The sequence below is a fragment of the Watersipora subatra genome, chromosome 7, assembly GCF_963576615.1.
Source record: "Watersipora subatra chromosome 7, tzWatSuba1.1, whole genome shotgun sequence".
Taxonomy (NCBI): Eukaryota; Metazoa; Bryozoa; class Gymnolaemata; order Cheilostomatida; family Watersiporidae; genus Watersipora; species Watersipora subatra.
This window is the reverse complement of record NC_088714.1, coordinates 31963816-31985104: the sequence shown is the minus strand read 5'-3', so window position 1 is coordinate 31985104 and position 21289 is coordinate 31963816. Positions and strand designations below refer to the sequence as shown.

General features: G+C 34.8%; 1 protein-coding gene across 1 annotated transcript; it reads left to right on the top strand.

Annotated features, from left to right (window-relative positions):
* Positions 1–4335: 4335 nt before the first annotated feature.
* LOC137399262 (cytochrome P450 2B5-like) lies at positions 4336–19529 on the top strand. Its single transcript, XM_068085291.1, has 10 exons — positions 4336–4422; positions 5965–6163; positions 7007–7077; positions 9715–9915; positions 14077–14301; positions 15414–15552; positions 16045–16177; positions 17394–17508; positions 17879–18024; positions 18934–19529. The coding sequence occupies exons 1-10, from the start codon at positions 4336–4338 to the stop codon at positions 19136–19138; spliced, it is 1521 nt and encodes a 506-aa protein (XP_067941392.1). The 3' UTR covers positions 19139–19529.
* Positions 19530–21289: the final 1760 nt, after the last annotated feature.

Sequence of the window (21289 nt, the reverse complement as noted above, 5' to 3'; positions counted from 1 at the left end):
CCATTGACATGTGGCATATCTACACTAAAAATTCAAGATACAGTATTAATCCATTTTGGGGTTGGGATTGTAAGGTAAAAGTACAATATGGTCGAAGCCTCTTAACACTTACGCTTTCTGATGATACTATTTTAGAGAAATACCTACGCAAAACGCCTGTTTCTGGTTACATCATAATATTTACAAAATAACGCAGGAACCTGTCATTAACACTGTCTATAATATTAGTTGTGAGCTTCTGTGCAATAAATCTAAAAAGGTTTTCAAACCAACAGATAGCTTTCCGTATTTTTGCCGATGATGGTGTTCTGTCTCTACCTTCTAATTTTTTTACTTTACTTTTCTGCTCTTCTTTATTTCCAGTTTGGTTTTTATAATAACCATTTTATTACTTCGCTCTTTACGATCACTCGCAACTTTGGGACCGATGTCTGAATTGTGGTTAACTAATACTGAGATTATATTACAGCCATAACTAACAAATCCTAAACGCTGTCTCGGATCTGACACATTCTGCTGCTTCTTTAATGGACTGTATGCACAAACAATATAAGTAGGTACCGCTACTTTCCCATCTAGGGTCAGGCTTTGACAATTCACTGGGTGATAATGGGCGACCTTAGAAATTTTCCCTTTGCTGAATTTATAGGCAATACTATATTTTTCAGTACCTCTTTGTATTGCTGTATAATGACATTTTAATATATATTTGACTGCACCATTAAAATTGCAATTGCATTTATAGCACGTGCATATGCGATCATTAAAATTACATTGATCAAATTTTGAGAATTATATGCCAAGATAGTTTTTAAATAAATCTTTTGTTGACACTAAACATGCGCACATATATGAAAACATAGAAGAGCGCATAGCTATCATTGTCAAAAGAAGCTACGGTCTGTAGCCAGTCAACTGAATTCAGCTATATCTAAAATAATATTATAACAAGGTTCTGACTCATTATGTAGGAAACACCAAATTTTTTGAAGTCCCTGAAACCTTCGCTTGTGCTATAGTTCCAAAGCTTTCCCAAAGGTCAGGATAGAACAGACCACCAACATAAAAATGTCCTTGATGGAGAAGATCACCAATCTCAATTATGCAAAGAGAAAAGAGAAATGGTAACTATGCGACCAGGAAATGCTGTAATAGCCTATTGTACAAATACAGATATGGTAAAGCAGTAGTTGCCCTGGAATATATGTAAGGCATATCAACTATAAGTCTATGACACATAGAGAATTGCTATGGCACCAAGGTAAAGTTGTTGGGGGACAGCAACGTACAAACGAATAAAATGATAAAAGCAACAATCCCTGATGATGCTTTGGTGAACAAACTAAAAAGGTAATGTCAATTTATAGATATGAAAATAGGATATGCCAAAAAATAAAATAATTGAGAAGTAAACATAATTAGAATTTGAAATTGAGTAACTTTTGGGTGTGAGGGGCAAATTTATTCCTATGGCTATTGTAAAACTTAAAGCTATACTTAACCTACATCTGTCTTATTCGGCTGGTTTGCAGCTAATATCTTTTTGGAACAGAAATCAACCCTATTAGAAATGTCAAGAACACTCAGGAGGGTTTTTCTGTCAAAAAGAACCATGAAAAAATGCTTTGGTTTTCAGCAAAAGTCTTAAAGCAATTAGTTCTGGAAATGCATTATAAATAATAGGTTTAATAAGAAAAATAGAAAATTTGGTTAACAACAACATATGACACTGCTTCTTCCCTTCATCTTCGTTATGGCTTAATACTGTAAGCTACATCCACCAGATCTTTATATATGATTCTTTTCACAACAATCACTTTTCTTGGATTTTACAATTAACTTCTGCAATACTTTACCCTGCTATGAAAGTTGTGCTATTGACATTTTGCTATAAATGAGTGCATGTTTTAGTGTCTTTTTAGAGCAGTTTGATTTGTAACCACTAAAGCAGAAAATTTTACAGTGTACGCTAACAATGAATTAATGCTAAATATGACTTTGCTTGCTGGCCATGCAGCCAGCTCACTATTAAATCATATGCGAAGTACTTGGCTATTCTCCGCTGGGTATAACACATATAATGTATGTACAAGTAATGTATGTTAGCAACTGAATTCAAATTTAGTTGCTAACATTATATGCATGCAGTTGTTCTCCTAGACAGAACATAATATTGTACCGCGGTTACAAACTGAATTTATAATATTAATAATGACCAAGTTAGCTGTACATTTGCTGAGGAAATTATTCTTTTTAGTTATCTGCAATTCCTTTCTAATGTTATCATCATATTGCTGGTTGTACAATATTTTGTGGTTTATCAAACAATGCACAAGCCTAATTTACCAATAGAGCTTGCGCATTCCAAACACATTGTGAATATCGACACGTGAAACCTACTGTGTGTAGGCAACTCCTCGAAGTTTGAGTATGATGTCCCCTTAGCTTACTGCAAGCAGAGGCTGTGCGTGTTTCTAAAAGCCATTATTACACAAACGACGTTTCTATGATTTTGGCTAGAAATGTGTGAGCCCAGTGGCAAGGGAACCTCAATGACTGAAGATATGATCAGTTGGATAGAGCGATTTAAGGTTACATGCCATTCCTGTTACCAATGGCGGGCCCTTTTGAGAATTGATCTGCGACCAGCTGTTCACAAATCGGGTACGCTAAACCCCATGGCTACAGCTGCTTTTTAAATTAGATCTGCAGCATGTAGAAAAGCAAGTATGAGCTAAAAGCATAAGAATGGTAAACATTAAAAAATAATGGACCGAAGCTTTTGAGAACCGAGGCTCTATTGTACAGTAGAACCTCAGTTCTCGAATGCTTTGGTTCTCGACCAATTTGGTTTTTGACCAAAAAATTTAAGATTTGTTTGTCGCGGATCTCGAACGTAAATTCGTATCTTGACCAAACTGGAGCATGCGCATTGGAATTAAACGTTCAAAACAGCTCCGGAAACAGCATGGAAACATTCTATAACAAAGGTGAAACCAAGTTACGCTCTATAAAATCTTTACAAAAGGGAAGGAGCCATCTCGGATGACATCCCTCTACCGAAGAGATTTGCTAGGGAGACAACTCTTCTAGTCGAGTTACCCTAAATTGTTTTGGGGAGGATTCTCCTTCACAGATGTGAAGTAAACATGCCATTGCTGTTTATATTTTCTTTTTCACACGATTTTTGATGTAACTGAGCTGTTGCATTTTTGCTGTTTCATTATCAATTTTCGCAATTTTTGGTATTGTATCTTAACCTAGAATGTTAATGATGTTTTAAGAGCAAAACATGCAAAATGTTTACTTTATGTTTTCTTTTTTCATCATCATAGATAGAAAATCTTTTGTTAAAATTAAACACTATCTATATCTACCCATTTTTATTTCTAGAATGCAGTATACAGTACAGTTTATAGTGTAAAATGTTAATAAAATACTTTACCAAAGTTTTTTTCTTGACTTGGAACAGATTAAAATTTACATACATTAGTTCTAATGAGAATAATTGTTTCGGATCTCGAACAACTCAGTTTTCTAACAACCTTCTGGAACGGATTATGTTCGAGAAGCGAGGTTCCACTGTAGTAACATTGTATCCTAGCCAATTAGTTCGAAGAACATTCTGAGAAATGTTAATCAGAATGTTCGAAAGTGTCTACCCATTGAATGTTGTAGATATGTTCTGTGTGAAACATTTCTCACAATGTTGCTGGAATGTTGAAAAGGTGTTTACACATTATCTTGTGACATTGTTGCAATGAAATGTTTTTGGGATTTTTAGAACATCCCTAGAATATCATGATTGTGCATGATAAGGCATCAACTGTTGATTGTAGATATAACAGTGTATCACCTGCTGGTTGTAGTCATAAGCGTGCATCACCTGCTGATTGTAGTCATAAGCGTGCATCACTTGTTGATTGTAGTCATAAGCGTGCATCACTTGTTGATTGTAGTAATAAGCGTGCATCACTTGTTGATTGTAGTCAGCAGCAGTCATGTGACGGACGGGTATACCTGGAGTGTCTCAGAACCTGCATGCAACCTCAGAACCTCTATGCATGCATACATGCATGCATGTATGCATACATGCATGCATGCATGCATGTATGCATGCATACATGCATGCATGCATGTATGCATGCATAGAGGTTCTGAGGTTGCATGCAGGTTCTGAGACACTCCAGTTATACCTGTCCCTATGTGACACTTGCTAACAAAGCTCAAAAATGGCAGTGGCTAGATGGTTTCAAGGTCAGCTATGCTGTATGCAGTTTACTAAGCCAAGCGTAACATATTTGACATATCTACTATTTGTGTGCCTAGTCAGTCATGCTCAACATGGAGCTGGATGTAACACAGATCCTACTAGCTACTGCAGGACTCCTACTAACATACTTTCTCATTGGATGGCTGAAGGTAAGACTAGAACAGTGCTACTATTATCAGTATCCAAGCATGTCTGTGATGTGTCACTTTTTCCTGCTCTCCTGTGTGTTAGTATTCAAGCATGTCTGTGATGTGTCACCCTTTCCTTTGTGTTAGTATCCAAGCATGTCTGTGACGTGTCACCCTTTCCTGTGAGTGAGTGTCCTTTATCAGCTAAATATATCAGAGGTGATTTCACACGCTAACTATCTAAGACATCAATGCTAAGTAAGGGTGTTTTACTGAGGCAGTAGTTGCTGCATAAGTCAAGCATGTTTGTCAATTTTCTCAACACAGATTGATCTTTTATGGTAAGGCCTCTGCTGTTTGTACTTTTATTGGCCCATGAGTTTATGACTTCAATATTATCATCATTAACACCTTATTTATGTTTATTAGTACCAAAAGTATTTATGACAACAGCTGACCTATAAATTTTAGAAACTTTCCAAAAGTGTTCTCGCTATTAATAAAATTAGCCAATGATATGCGAGCAATGGCATAGTCATCTCAAGACCTAAAAAGAACTAAAGCAGTATATTTAGTCAGTAAAATGTTTCAAGTTAATAACTAGAAACTTTTGTCATTACTGTGCTCGTTGGAGCCTTATTCTGGCCCAAGAACTTTCAGTAAATTACATGCGTATATATAAACTTATTAAAATCAATCAAGTCAATCAGCAAGGATTGTGGGATGTTACATCAACAGTCTAAGATATAAATTATTTACCTGTTAAGATAAGATAAAGTGTTTGTGCATTTGTCTCAGTAAGAGAAATAAAAATGTTTGTATATACGATATGCTCATAAAAACCGACGCTGACTAAAGAATACATAAATAAAAATGTAAAACCATAAAAATTCTATTACTTGGTAAAAATGGGATTAAGATACAATATAGACTTAGATCTAAAACAGTGTTTGCGTAGGTTCACTCTAAATTTTATCGTAGACAGACGTTCTGAGGGTAGTTTTGTCAAAACTAAGTTTGATATGGCTTCTGATGTTATTAGCCTTAAGGTAATTAGTGAGAACGAGTTGTTTTTAGCAAGGACTTTTTTGCCATAGTTGTAATTTTATCAGTCACTTAGTAGTATGTTGGAAGATTATAGAATCTGATACAAGTGTATAAAAGTGTATAAAAGTGTACAAAAGTGTATGAAAGTGTACAAAAGTGTATAAAAGTGTATGAAAGTGTAAAAAAGTGTATAAAAGTGTATAAAAGTGTACAAAAGTGTACAAAAGTGTATAAAAACTTAACAGTTCAGATAGTATAGTCATGTGGGCTATTTCATAATGTTGAGCAATATGACGAGAGATATTACAACAGCTATAAATACATAAGTAGCAAGAAGCAACAAATTCACATTGAGTGGCTGCCTTTTGCAAGCAAGTGGCTGATGTTAACGTCTAGTTTATTATATTTTTGCTACTGTTACATCTTTCAGACCCGGTTTTATAATTTCCAACTATTTTGGTTATTGCCATTGTAATGCCTTCGTAGCAGCTTTAACAAAACATCTGTATTTTGTAGGACCCCATTAGGAAGATACCAGGACCTCCTGGATTACCAATACTTGGCAACGTTTTGCATTTAGACACTGAAAACCTACACCACCAGTTTTTTGGGTTCGCTCGACAGTATGGAGCAGTTATGAAGATTAGGATATTTACTGTTCCTGTTGTGATAATCAATTCTAAAGAAGCATGTTTGGAGGCTCTCACTAAAACAGGTTGGTTTAGTTCAGTTCTGACTTTTAACTGAAATCATCGGTTAGAGGAAGGATATTCTAATAAGTTTTGGTGTGGTGCTGTTGTTAGTGGTTAAGCCTATAATTTATGCAGTAGCAAATATTTTAGTTATTGTATATTGTTATTTAATTCAGAAATAGTGTTTGTGAACTTTTTAACTGAGGAATTTGTTACAAAGTGGTACATACATGTATAGCTTATTACAACTAGTGTAGTTTGGCTGAGTGCAACATTGGAGTTGTGTAAACAAAAGATTGTGCAAACAACTCCAATGTAGTTTCAAGTAAGCGTACTAGCTACATGTATTTGTCTTTAAATTGTTGTCGTAATTTGATTAAGTGGTAGCTCATCTGATTAGCAGAAAGACTTTTTAGAGTTGGTCAACTTGTTTTGTTAAGGAAACTTGCTGATGAAAATAATGAAGTGATTTGGCTGCCAATTTATTGATCATGCTGTTGTTTGATACGATTGTCTAACTTGTGGTGTAACCTCATGTAGAAAGGAAGTTTCTCCGTTTTCACTGCGCTTAAATATTACCAAACTATTAATCTCTATGGTAAACCCTTAAAAGCTTTATACTTAATCTAGTGACTTGTTAATCAAACCCTCAACTGTGTTTGGCAATGCCATAGACGACAATACTCTGATCCAAAATCCTAAAATTCGAAAATACAAAGTCTGTCTGTTAAGCTGCAGCGTTTTTGCTTGCATGTTAGTTTGCACAACTTCATATCTGTAACCCATTCCTCTGTACTAGAGTCATTTGATGATAGTTCAAATGTGTACTGTAATTTTGGACAAAACACTGTTGTCCTTTCTTCTAGGAACTGATTTTCAAGGCCGGCCTCCATTAAAACGTCTTCTAGAAATTGTACCAAAAGATATTGTGTTCCAGGTAAGCATGTAGGCTTATTCTACTATTCTTTGTGTCAAGTACAGTCAATAGTAACTAACACTGTATAGACATAGGCACTACTATCCACAGTTGTGTTAAGTGATTCAACTGTTTTCCTGTTTTCCTATCTGACTTCCACCCTTCTGCTTGGAGGAAGTTGTCAACTGAGCTGCCATTGCAGGATCTAAGCATTATGTCACCATAGCTATAAAGCTTTAATAAGCTATCTAATAAAATGAAGGCAGCAATAGAACAGAGCTGATTTCAAATCACTTTTTTGTGACTCAAATCAAATCATATCTAGCGAATTACAAATCCTCTGCCCTTGTCAGTAGATTCGAATCAAATCGAATCAGCCCCATAACGAATTAAAATCCCGAATCATTTTAGGATGATTTGACATACTCTTTCAAGTTGTTCGCTCAATTGTTGCATAGTATGATCAGTCTACAGTATAGCTGTAATCCTATTCATAGGACCTGAACCGGGGGAAGGGCAGGGGGTTTGCCCCTCGGCCGTTTTGGGTTCTATAGATAGGAATAGTATAGCTGTATCTCTGTACCGCCATATGTATGCTAAATTCATCGCTAGATACGGTTTTGTTCTATGTTCTACAAGGTATGTTAAAACATCATTGCAGAGCACATCCTACCATTGGAGCGATACATCAATGAATGAAAGAGCATCACATGATTCACTCAATTGTGAAGGCTTAGTTATGAAAGAGATGAAGAGTTATGTAACAGTTTATGGTCATGCCTGTGACTTTGCTTTTATTGAAACTACATTGAAGCTATTGAAGAATGTACAAATGTAAAAAAACTTTAGACGCTTGTTTAAAGTTACAAATTATGAGATACAAATATAAGATAAAACCTGATAATATTGGCAAGTGAAACTCAGCTACTGAGGCTTGAACTTAAAAGAAGAGAACCAAAACTAAGTATTGAGCCTATAATTAACATTTACATACTATTAACACATTTACTTATATACACTTGTTGCATTTTAGAAAAACTAGCTTGCACAAGTTTTCAGATGTCAAGGAGCTCCTGTGAGGCTTCATGATGAAGCCACTTTTCCTAAAAACTCGTTCTATGGGAGCTGATGAAGCTGGTACTGAAAGGACTTTCAGCGCCAGCTTGCTAAGCTTCAGTAACTGTGTCTCACCTTGCTAATAACTTACAAGTGTTACAAGAGGATCTGGCATTACATATAATATAATTAATATAATATAATAATAATGTATACATAAATGGTAATGTTAAAACTATGTATGTAATATAATTATTACATTATACTTACTTGAGTAGAATGTTGTTATGCTATTCATTTATTATTTAAAATTATAAATTAAATTAAAATTTTATTTACTAGAAATTCCACTGTCATACAGCCCACGACCAAAGTGATATTGGAAAAAAAAGAAACGGTACTGATGGTTGAGAAATGCAATATTAGCAGTCAAATGGCACTGCAGTGCAATAGGATAACTGCAATGGTAGCTGTAATGTACTGGGTGTGAGTGTTATTATAAACAACAAACAGCAATAATGAAAGGAAAAGATTATATGTTTATATCTCTCCCCCTGCAATAGGAGAAATGCAATATTAGAAGTAAAATGCACTGATATTATTAGAATAACCAATATTATTAATATAGTAATACAATAATAATAGAAAACCAATGCACAATTTTGTTTACATTTCAAAACGTCATAGCTAACAATATCAAGAAGTTGTGATATTTATATATATTTTTAGAAAATATATTTAACAAAACTATTTAAAAAAAATAATAACAGTGACATATCGACCCATCATCAATGTTGTTAGTGTGACTATAACACTTCAATAGTCATCCAAACTTATAATTAAATATTGTAATAAACTCATAAGAATCGTTAAAAAAAATATCATAGTCATTTCCTTTACTTTCACTGCGTCGGACATCAGTTAGAATACCAAAGTACTCAAATAAGTCTAAAATGTCAGTTACTTTGAAATCGGCAAAAAAGAAACGATTATATTTCAGTACTCCTACGTTAATTACAGAAACCTTCGGCAATTCGGCAATGCTATAGACTGGTGAAATGTGCACGTTATTTTTTCGTGAAATGCGCACGACATAATGGTTCTATTCTCTGTTGCTCGGCATTTCAATTGTCGGTCTTAATTTTGATAAAAATAAGGCTTAGCAAGTTTTAATAATGATTTTCGGCCAAATTAATCTGTCTATTTGTGTATAATCCGATCAGATGGGTAAGGTTTAGGAATATGTCAACTATTTTTAAAGACTTGGTAACATATTTAAATATGTTTCTATGGTTAAATTTGTTGATGAGATTTCGGTACAAGGGTTTGCGACGTTGTCGATGAATAATTTTCGTGAGTTGTGTGCATATGCATTTATCATAAAACTCTCAAACATTCACCCCGCTCATTTGGTCGTGGGAATATTATTTTAATAATATAATGAATAAAATTTTAATTTATTTTATTAATTAAGTTCTACACAATTATAATATAATCATTCATATTTATTTTCATGTATCGACTATTCAAATATTCGAAACACCATGATTTGAGATGATTTGAGAGCAGCTCTGCAATAGAGCTATCACACACTGATTGTAGAATGTGACTGAGGAGCAGGTGATGATGCGTCGCATATTCTATAAGGCTATGAAAGCCTATGGACCCGGGATTGGCCATTTAGAAAATATAATGCAAGAGACCTTGAGAGACATGGTTGACAGTATAGACCAGAAGGGGAATCAAGCTATAGACACTGTGAACCTCAGTGTTGGTTATGTATGCTGTGTTATAGCAGCTATGGTGAGTTATGGTGGTCAATTCAATAACAATCAACGACCTAAACCTTGCAGTTCAATGACCTTAACCGGTCAAATCAATGACCTTAACCTGTAGTAGTCAGGCTAGTTGTTTCTTTACTATTATTCATAATGAGTGTAAGGTTACCAAGGTTACCTGTAAACTACTGAAACTAGCCTATCGTCTGCTGATAGAGTTTTGCTGTTTTTGTGCCACTTCAAGTGAATCTGATTCTTTTTCTTGATATTTAATCATAACTGAATTTTACAGGTTTGTTAGTAACGAAAATCTAACATTGTTTGTGTAAAACTTTCTACAAAAGCCTAAACACTAGAAATATTATTTCTAATATTATTTCTAATGATCACATTTAAAAGTCAAACAGATGATTGTTCATGGACTAAAGCAGCACTCATCGAGTGTTGGAGGGTTTTCTGATTGGCTGTCACTAGCAAATCACTAGTTCAAAATCAAACAAGACCCGTGTGTAGCTTAACCATTTCTAGCAAGTTTACAGTTCATCAATAAGCAAATACTTTCTAAATTTTTGGGCAGAAATGATTTCTGGCAAAATTGTGTTTGCACCATATGGTATCACTAGGTGAATGCCCAGCATTACACGGATATTGAAAAAGTTTTTTGTATAAAATATTTATTTTTAATTTGGTAAGTTTTTTACCTGATGAATTTGAGTAACTTAGGCTAGTTTAAATTTGTAGATGTAAATCAGTGTTTGTGGTTCGTTGGTCATTTGTGTGTCCAGTTATAGCGAGAGAGTTTTAGGAATGAAAAATGCACTTTACAAGGCACTTGACCTCGGAACCTACAGGTCTGCAGACAGACGTGCTAAACCATTAGGCCATGCGGTTGCATTGCTATACATTGGAATAGCACATCGTACTTGCTACATCTGTCAATCTTTAGTGCCGGTTGGTTAAAATGCTCTCACTTCAGCTAGCTCGTTTAAAGAACATGATGCAATATTTTTTCCTAACGATGGCTAAATTATAATAATGGTTCTGATTGTAGTAAAATTAACTAGCTTAAGTTGCTCAAATTCATTGGGTAAAGAAACTTAGGAAATTGAATAAAAATGTTCAAGCAAAAACATTTTCATTACCCGTGAAATGCTGGGCATTCAGCCAGTCTTAACTGTAATAAGAGGCATATCAGTCCCTCTGAAGCTAGTGCTAGGAAAAAAGATTGTGTCATGATCTCTCATTCAATCATGATCTTCAAGCGTGCTAGCTGAAGCTATTTTAACCGATTAGCATTAAAGATTGGCAAGTGTAATAAGTATGATGTGCCCAACTATTTTATTGTATGCCAGTTGGATGCGTAGTGTAAGAGATAGCACACCTGTCTGCAGAACGGGAGGTTCCGAGTTCAATTCTAGTGCAAAGTGGATTAAGTGGGTGCAAAGTGAATAGTCTTATCTCTGAGGCTTATATATATAAATAAAATATGATCATTTAAACAACATTTCTGAAAGAAATTGTGCTAACTACTGATTCCATTACATCTAAAAGCTTTATTTATTTAGGATGTTTTAAAATTACCAATTAACTCCCTTTACAATATTCATTTTTGTATTACTAGCAAAACACCCAGGGTTGCATGGGTAATAAAATAATTACCCATTGAATTTGAGTAACTTAAGCTAGTAACTTAATATAATTAGAGCCATGTCGTCTGTCTGAAGCCAGTTTGCTACGTGACATTGCACGTAATGATCTATCACGCAACCATGATTTTCAAACGTGCTATTAATAACCAATAGTAATTTTGCAAGCAATGCATAAGGATGTGCACAATTACGGTATTTCATTATATAGCATTGTAGCCACTTGGCTTAGTGGAAAGACTTGCCTTTTTGCAAATCAGGACATTCCGAGTTAAAATCCAGTGGGAAGAGGATTTGTCGTCCCTATAACTGGACACCCGAACAACAAACGAGCAATAACAAACACTGAGATTTATATATATAAATATATAAATATTTATATATTATATGTATAATATAATATATATTATAATAATATATAATATATATTATATATATTTTTTATAATGACTAAGTTACTCATATTTATCTCAGAGAGGTTTTACATTTAATATTACATAAACCATGCTTTACTCATATGTGGGTCATCTATACACGCTCAAGGAGATATTACAGGTAGCCTTAAATGTATGTGTACATTTTTGGGTTGTTTCATTACCACATAGGCTAATCTTCCAAGTTACTGTAAACGATACATTGGTCAAGTACATGTGGGGGTCCTACCACACAAAGCTGTCGTCAGAATAGTCACTTTTAAAATCACTGTCGTCACTTTTAAAATCACTGTCGTCACTTTTAAAATCGCTGTCACCTTTTTTCAAATTGGTAACCAAAACAACCTCTTTCTTCACATTCGTTATTTTAATACAAATATCTTTACTGGTGGCACTAGGTTGCGTTAAAAATCTGAAACTCGCTAGGTTTGAACTTCTGCTAACCAAAAGCATGGCTCAACCAGCGACCTTCACAAAAATATTAGTGATGTTTGGGAGCATTGCTGATTACTCCGCGAAGAGTGACAGCCGTCTTAGGTTTTTACAGCTATAGTTCTTGTACTGAAAATAGACCGAGATTCCCTTTAACAATCGCTGTCAGTCACAGACTTGGAAACGGATTTGCTGTCAATGTCGTGGCATTTCATTGCTTTAATTATTTGGCAGTCTATAAATGCTGGGCTAGATGCTTCAAACCAAAACTAGTGAAGTTTCGGTTGATCGTGGTGATTTATGAACAAATAATAAGTTAGTAACGGTACGGCAACACGTAACAAAATTTCCGTTGGTTCTAACCAAAATCACGAAATGATTGAAACACACAGAATTATTCTGCGCTGCTAGAATCGTGCTAACGAGCACGATCTCAGCAGCTTTTGCAATTAGTATAGTCAAAGAGACGTACAATGACACACAATAGTAAAATTATAAGTGCAAATCAACATAGTACACACGATGCAACTGCTTAGATTGCGTTATTGAATGTATTTATTGTTTGGACGCTATAGCTACAATTTTTTTTTTTTTTAATTATACGATATTATTTCCTTTTTAGCAGCAAAAGTTTTGTGGTAGAGAATGTCGACATCTCTAGCGCAAACAAGTCAGTTGCATCGTATTTACTATGATAACTTTCTGTAATAATTTTCTTGTGTGTTGCATTATGTTTTCGGACTACATATATCTTAAAATTTGCTAAAGTCGTGTTCGCTAACTAATAATAGCGCGACTTAGACAGTTACATCGTGTGTTCTATGTTGAAATGCTTCGGTATTTTTATTGTGTGTCACAGTACATGTCTTGGACTATACTAATTGTTAAAGCTGCTAGAATCGTGCTCGCTAATAATTTGTTTAATCTGTTAAAAGCGTTCGTCGACGAACTCGGTGGGCATGCACAGCTCAAATAATTCTGTGAATTTTGACCGATTAATTCTGCGTTTTTCGTGATTTCGGCCAGAACTCCGAACCAACGAAAAATTCGTTACGTGCAGCCGTACCTTTAGTAATCCTATTTACGCAATCCTCGTCACCTACATTGGTAAATGGTCGTCTCGTCTGTCACTTTTTAAATATCCCTGTCGTCGGGTCGTCAGAATCGTCACAAAACATGGGAGGACCCCCACATGTGCATTTTGAATAGCCATGTAACAGCATGATGTACTGTATATTATTGCCTTTATGTATAAATCTCAATGTTTGTTGATCTGTCATCCATGTGTCCAGTTATAGCGATTAAAATCTAGCAATAAAAAATCCACTCTGCAGAAGAGTTGATCTTGGAACCTCCAGGTCTAAAGACCAGCGATCTAATCCACTACACTACAACGTCCAACTGACCATGGTCATGAATGATTGTGATGTTACTCATTACATCAGTTGAAATACTTGCCCTTAAAGCAACTGAGGTCATTAACTAGCATGGTTGATCGTTACACATAACATAACGGTTACTAAGCTGGCTTTAATCATGGCTTTGGTTTTAATAAAGATTGAGTCTACTAGCTTAGAAGCAAGTTACTCAAATTCATTGGGTAATTATTTTATTACTCATACAACATCGCGCATTCATCTAGTTAGTGTAGTTTTTACAATAATTATATTATAGCTGTTTGGAGAGAAACATTCTTATGACAGCGAAGTTTGTCGGCGAATGAATCAAGTGAACGAAGAGTTGGTGGCAGCGACAGATCCATTCACTAGTGGGGGAGCTCTTGATGCTGTACCTTTTCTCTTTCAATTCAAGTTTCTGTTCCGAGAGTCTCATAAGATGCTCAACTCTGCTACTAAAACAGTCAATGACTTCATAAATATGACACTACAGGAGGTCAAGGTAAACACAAGGCAAATTATGATAATAGACTTAAAATGGTCACACGGTAACCAAACTGAAGCGTACTTTGGTTTAATGGTCTTAAGTGACCGAAGCCTAAAGACTTCAACCAGATGACCTCAATCATGCTTTGCTTCATTTAGCAAGGCTTTGCCAAAGCTCACATTCTATTGGTCAATTTATCTTTAGCGAATGCAATATTCATTTTTTGTAGCAATCAGTTGCTTGAATCGAGATTTGAAATAAAAAAAATTTAATTCTACAACCAGATGCCCAGAAAAAAATAGAGTGACATCACTTTTGGAACTAAGTTGAAACCTTTTTGGGCATTTCTGGGTTCTGTGGTTGTGGTGTGCACATTTGAGAAGTTTTTTTCTGTTACCATATGGTTATCCTTTCAGGTTTCACAAGGCAATGGTTCAGTCATGTCATGGTTCATCTACTGGCGCAATAAATATCCAAGCAAGCACAAACTTTGGTAGATATATAGTTGAAGCAAAACCAAAAATCGATAATAAGGAAGATTTTGTGTCAAAGTTGGATTTTTTTACTAGAGAAAACCGATATTAGCGGGGTTACTTATTCTCCTCATTGGGCAATTCTTGTCACTCGTATCAGTAATGATTTGTCAAAAAGATGAGGCGAAGTCATCCTGAATACAGTCTGTTGAGAGTGTACGTTAATCTACACAATTTTTTGAGACATGTACATATAAGTTGAAGAACTGCGGTACATTGATGGACCAATCATTGACTTATTCACTCATCTCTGTCTTAATGAATGAAATCTATATCATGCCAATGGCTCAAGAAAACATAAAGTGAGTCTAGCATGTTATCTTTAAGTTCATTTTCCTGTTTGCCCTAAACATAGACCTATTAACTATACGTATAATAAAGTACAGTATAGTTAATAGGTCTATGGCCCTAAACACCTCACTCTTGTGTATTTTTATTCGCTTTCTAGGTAGAAACAATAATAATGACACCTGAAGATTTTAAAAATATTTATGTTCTATATAATAATTCAGCATTACTTATGTCAAGGCTATTTGCGAGTTAAATTGAGTAATTTTTAGCTCCAATAGCATCATGTCACAATTGACCTTTCAGGCTTGCCATGACCCTAATCAGAAGCGAGGCTGTGTAGATTATTTCCTTGAGGTACAACGACAGGAACTTAGTGAAGACGGTGCTACACTGATTAGTGATGATCACCTCAAGGGCCTGCTCCTTGATTTCATTACTGCAGGTACACCCCTTGTCTTCTTTTTGTTTTTTTCTTGAGATTAAAATGAAATATAACATTTGATATTTTAAAAAAGAGTTTGATTTATACTTTTTCATATGGCATGTTAACAGAAATTAGTAAACTAGTAAATGGATGTTTGACCACAATGGCTGGTGTTAGCAGGTGTCAGCTGGTGTCAGCAGGTGTCAGCTGGTGTCAACAGGTGTTAAATGGAGAATCATGTCTATTTTTGGTAAAAATTTGATATTAATTTTTTGTTATATAATAAGTTTTAATGCAGAAAACATGTCTAATGTCAGGATTCAAGACATCATCATACCTGAGTCTGTAACATCCACTCTAGTGTTTATCAGATTTTGTGTAGTTGTATTCTTGGAAATCGTATGTCAGGCAGTAGGTGCCTAGGTTTGGCTTTCATCTTCATAGGACTAATCTTTACATCAAAAAATAGGTCTCTCAATCGGTGTAACTAATAACAATGAGTTGCTTCAGGTCTGGAGACAAGTAGGCGGAGCTTGTCTCAGATATTTCTAGATCTTCTACATGATCCAGCGTTACAGAAGAAATTACAGGCTGAAGTTGACAGTCAGTTTGAACCAGCACATACCATCACACTCAAGGACAGGTTAGTTTAAGTGACACTCAAGGACAAGTTGGTTTTTATGACACTCGAACACAGGTTGGTTTGAGTGAGACTCAAGTACGTGATAGTTTAACTGACCCCCTAATGGCATGTTGGTTTAAATGACACCCAAGAACAGTAGGTTTATATGACACTCAAGGACAGCTTATTTTAATTGACACTCGAGTGAAGGCTGGTTTAAACGATATTTAAGGACAAATGATTTAAATAGTACACTCAATGCTCAAAGACTGGATGGTTTAATGACACTCAAAGACAAGTTGATTTCAGTGACACTCAAGGACAACTTTGTCAAGTGACACTCAATTTATGGTCATGGACGGTAGCTTAGTACATAGTAGATGTAGTTAATATGTTATAGTATAGCTAAGCAGTTATATAGCTTTCAGGACATTGTTATTAGGTTTGTGCTTTTTTAATGTGATTTAAAAATCTTTCTAAAAATTTCGAAAATGAGGTTAGCAAAAACTCTCCAAGTAGCTAGATGCTGTCAGCTCTGCTAATAATTCAATACTCGCTAATTATAGCAGACTACTACTCAAACACAATACTTCACTATAATAATAGAAAGATTGCGGAAGGAGTTTCAGAATTGTAAAATGCTGAATTATATCTCATCTTATACATAAACCTGTATCAAATACAATACAGATTATTTGAAAGAGATTTTACAAATACAAGCTCTATCAAATTTTCTGACAGTTATGGAATTTGTATTTTAAAAATAATTGTGGTTTTGTATATGTTTTGTAAAACTAATGATTAGCGGTTGATTTCTCACAGCAGAATTCATTACACTTCAATCTGTTAGCAACATATTAAACAAATTGCAAAAAAAGAGTTGAGTTTGACACCTCAGTTTGACAGGCTCATTATCAGAGTGACAGAACTATCTTTTCTCACTCAATATGAACTCTCTTTTAAAATGTTTTTAAGATGTTTTACTCCTTTTGAAATCCTATTTGTTGTGTACTGCATGATAAAGTTACACATTTTTAGCACTTATACATCACTTGTGTATAACTTCAATATATTTTAATATTGTGTTGTTTTGAATTTGCTTGTACGCATTATTCTTCTACCTATTTGGTCCTATTGGGCAGCATTGCAGCAGAGTATAAGTATACGAGATAAGTGAGAGAGTATGGCTTCTGTGTTGAGTCTAACCTACTCACGTCGGTGCTATTATATTTATTAGGGAGAAGCTGCCACAAGTAGAGTCGTACCTCCTAGAACACTTCAGATACCTGACACAGATACCTCTCATGGTTCCACATATGACTATCAGGGATACCAAAGTTGCAGGCTACAAGGTTGGTGAGACAACTACCAACTTAAATAATCTGCTTTAATTAAACAGGTCAAATTGGTTGCACATGTGTTTAACTACAGTGAATAGAAACTGTAAACTGATGTCTAGAGATCCAACACAGGAAGTCAATGGTAGAGTCGCTAAGTAGCCAAGTTGATGGGAAATTCCTAGACTATAAGGACATAAGTCATGGCACTGATCCAACATGTGGAAGGACTAAAAACACTGCAACATTGTGAAATAGGCTGGATTTATATATAGAAACAAATATTGAACATTGACTTGCGATCTTATTTGTCCAAAGTCAAACCAAAACAATATGATGAAATGTCATTGTATTTGTTGATAAAAGGTTTCATTGTAAATTGAAGGTACCAGCAAACACAGTAGTGATTATGAATTCATTCTACACCGCTCACGATCCTGATGTTTATGATGAACCATTCAAGGTTAAAGCTGAAAGATTTCTTGATGAGAATGGGCAGCTGGTAGATCGTGACCACCCATATCGTGAAAAGTGAGTAGATATGCAAAACTATAGAGTTTTGGTTTTTTGTTGTTTAGCCACAAGTTGGTAAGGCTATAAGCTATACATTAACATGAACATCAGAGAAAGAGAAATTACAATATAATATGAGATGCATTTTGTTTGTAATACACAGAATTTAGTCCCATGTACTTTATGTTTCTTCAGAACACATTGGAGACTGATCCGATATTCTCACTCTGATGTTGATCCTATGTAACGCACTATGTATCACTTAAGATGCAGAAGCAAAAATAATGATTAAACTCTTGATACATTGTTGTATAAGATATTACAAATTTATCTTTTTTAAGACTATTTTGAGGTTAAACTGGGTTGTTTGTATTTGTATGATGTGCTTTTCATGACACCGCTACTTGGTTGACTTTCAGACTTGAAGTGACACCACTACCAAGTTGACTTTTAGACTTATAAATGAGGCTGTTAACATTATTTCCGGGAGAGGCAGCAATATCAATCAACAACAAATACAACCAGAGTTTTCTGTTTATCGTATGGCCTGTCTTTTGGTGACAGGTGTTTTTGGGTATTACTGTTAGTTTAAAGAAACTATGAGAGTCATCTAAGTACTGCTCCAAGTGAAAAGTAGATTATGTATCAAATGATCATCAAAGAGCATCATAATTCTAACCTACCTTTTAGAAAAAATTTATTTATTTCTCTTCTTGCAATATGTTATAGATATTTTAGTACAAGCCTTTTATTATCATAGGCTGCAATTTTTAAAGGCATCTAAAAACTGATAAGAAAGAAATACTTATAAACAATAAAATAATAGTGAGGCTAACAAGTACAGGTCAACATCAAACTGATCACTTCTGAATTCTGTTATTGCTAACGTACACGCTTCCTATCTTTAACCAATCAGTGATCTTTCAGTTTTCTAGGCTTCGGAGCAGGGAGAAGAGCTTGTCCTGGTGAAGTGCTAGCCAAATCTAGAATATTTCTATTTCTGGTCAACATTCTCCAGAAGTATACTGTCGAACTAGCTGGTGAACTACCAGATCGTGATGTGAGAAAGTATCCAATGTCTATTTTGCTTGCCCCACCCTCTGTAAAAGTTCGATTTGTTAGAAGGCAGTAGGAAGATTTTAAGGATTGCGGACTGTAACCCTTTGATGTTTTGATGTTGAGAGGTTTTCTAGATAATTTTGCTGTTTATGGATTTTAAGTTATATTTTAGCATTGTATAAAATAAATTCTATGGATGAATATTATTTATAAATTCAAGGTTTTTATACTCTTATACACGTTTAGTTATGGTACTATTACCAAATACTCTTTACTTGTAGCATGAAGAAACCAATGAATAGTAGTTAAAGGTCAAAGGGCAGTAAATACCCGCAATATTTTCACATTTTTGAAGGATTTGTTTCCTTTTTTTTCAACTTTAATATATTTCTATAAATGGGGACCTATTAGTATTTTAAAAATATATCATCTAGAATTTATTTTCAACACTTATTCTAAAATTATTTGAGCCAAAATTGTATTTGAAGTTTTTCGCAGATTATTTCCAGCGTATATATATGCATATGTAAAAGATTTTTTCATGGTGCATGTCATTCAGCTCATCAAAGCTATGAGCTCTTCGGTAAGTACAAACATATCACTGTTTTTAATCGTAATATGCACAAATACATTGAGAGCCTCTTCATTGGATTAGGCAAGTATGTACGTATGTTACAGGTATCAGAAGAATTGAAAGTATTTGTAAAATAAAATTTTATAGAGCTTTTTAGAAGGTAATAAAGTTGCTAATAATCTGTATTTATTAAAAGCTAGTATGCGATATTATTTAGTTAATACATATCAATTACATAGCAGTTACATAGCAATAGCATAGCAGTTACATGTACATAGCAATAGCGTAGCAGTTGAATATCATTAGAATAGCAATTACATAGCAATAACATAGCAATAGCATAGCAATAGCATAGCAGTTACATGGCGATAACATAGCAGTTACATGGCGATAACATAGCAGTTACATGGTGATAGCATAGCAGTTACATAGCAATAGCATAGCAGTTACATAGCAATAGCGTAGCAGTTACATATCATTAGAATAGCAATAACATAGCCATAGCAGTTACCTAGCAATAGTATAGCAGTTACATGGTGATAACATAGCAGTTACATGGCGATAGCATAGCAGTTACATAGCAATAGCATAGCAGTTACATAGCAATAGCGTAGCAGTTACATATCACTAGAATAGCAATAACATAGCAATAGCATAGCAGTTACCTAGCAATAGTATAGCAGTTACATGGCGATAACATAGCAGTTACATGGCGATAGCATAGCAGTTACATAGCAATAGCATAGCATTTATGTAGCAATAGCATAACTGTTACGTAGCAATAGCGTAACAGTTACATAGCAAGTGACAATCAAACATGTATTTACTTTGTTTTATTTTCATAACAAGCATAAGCCTTTAAGTGTAGTAGTCCCTGTATTAGTACACTGAGCGCACCGTATCAGTACACTGAGCGTACTGTATCAGTATACTGAACCCACTGTATCAATACACTGAATCGAACCTGGAAGCCTAGTTTAGAATAAAGTTACAGTTACAGATACATATCTATTTCTAGCACTTCAAAAACTTTCTTCTTCATTGTTTCGCTGACTATCATTATCATTATCTAAATAAATATTTCGCAGAGGATGTGTGTGGTTCTTTGTGTCATTCCGGCTATAGCAATTAAAATCTTGGAATGAACAGTCTGTACCGAAGAAGATTTGATCTCAGACCCTACCAATTGTCAGTTCAACACCCAACCCAATAGGCCACAGAGAATGAGTTGTTCGGAAGCCAGTATAAATCGGTATATGCGAGTGCATACCCAACGGCTTTGCATACCATGCAGGGTGATCGCGTAAGTAAGTGATTGTCATTAGTTGGCTTACTAAACTTTTCCATTGACAATCTGCTAGGCTAATAGCAGGGTGGCAGGCAACTCTCATTACTTCTCATTGTTTATAAGCTGATTTTTAACACTCGGGCAACGCCGGGTAGCACAGTTAGTCATTAATATTGTTATCGCTGCAATAATACATTTAAGTATTAATACCATTATTGTCATCTATTTAAGCACAGTGTTATCGCTTGCAGAATTAGTCACTTTTAGGCTTTAGCTAACGACCAAAGGGTGTTATTCTCGTCGTCTTCTATTACAGAAACACTTTCCTGAATATTTTTACAGTTTTTGACAGTTCTTAACAG

What these genes read in the sequence shown, in the direction of transcription:
- LOC137399262 (XM_068085291.1), top strand. Translation starts at nt 4,336, where the DNA reads ATGCTCAACATGGAGCTGGATGTAACACAGATCCTACTAGCTACTGCA. An exon ending in CAAAAGATATTGTGTTCCAG is followed by an intron (nt 7,078 to 9,714) that starts GTAAGCATGTAG and finishes CACTGATTGTAG; the next exon opens with AATGTGACTGAGGAGCAGGT. An exon ending in GACCACCCATATCGTGAAAA is followed by an intron (nt 18,025 to 18,933) that starts GTGAGTAGATAT and finishes GTGATCTTTCAG; the next exon opens with TTTTCTAGGCTTCGGAGCAG.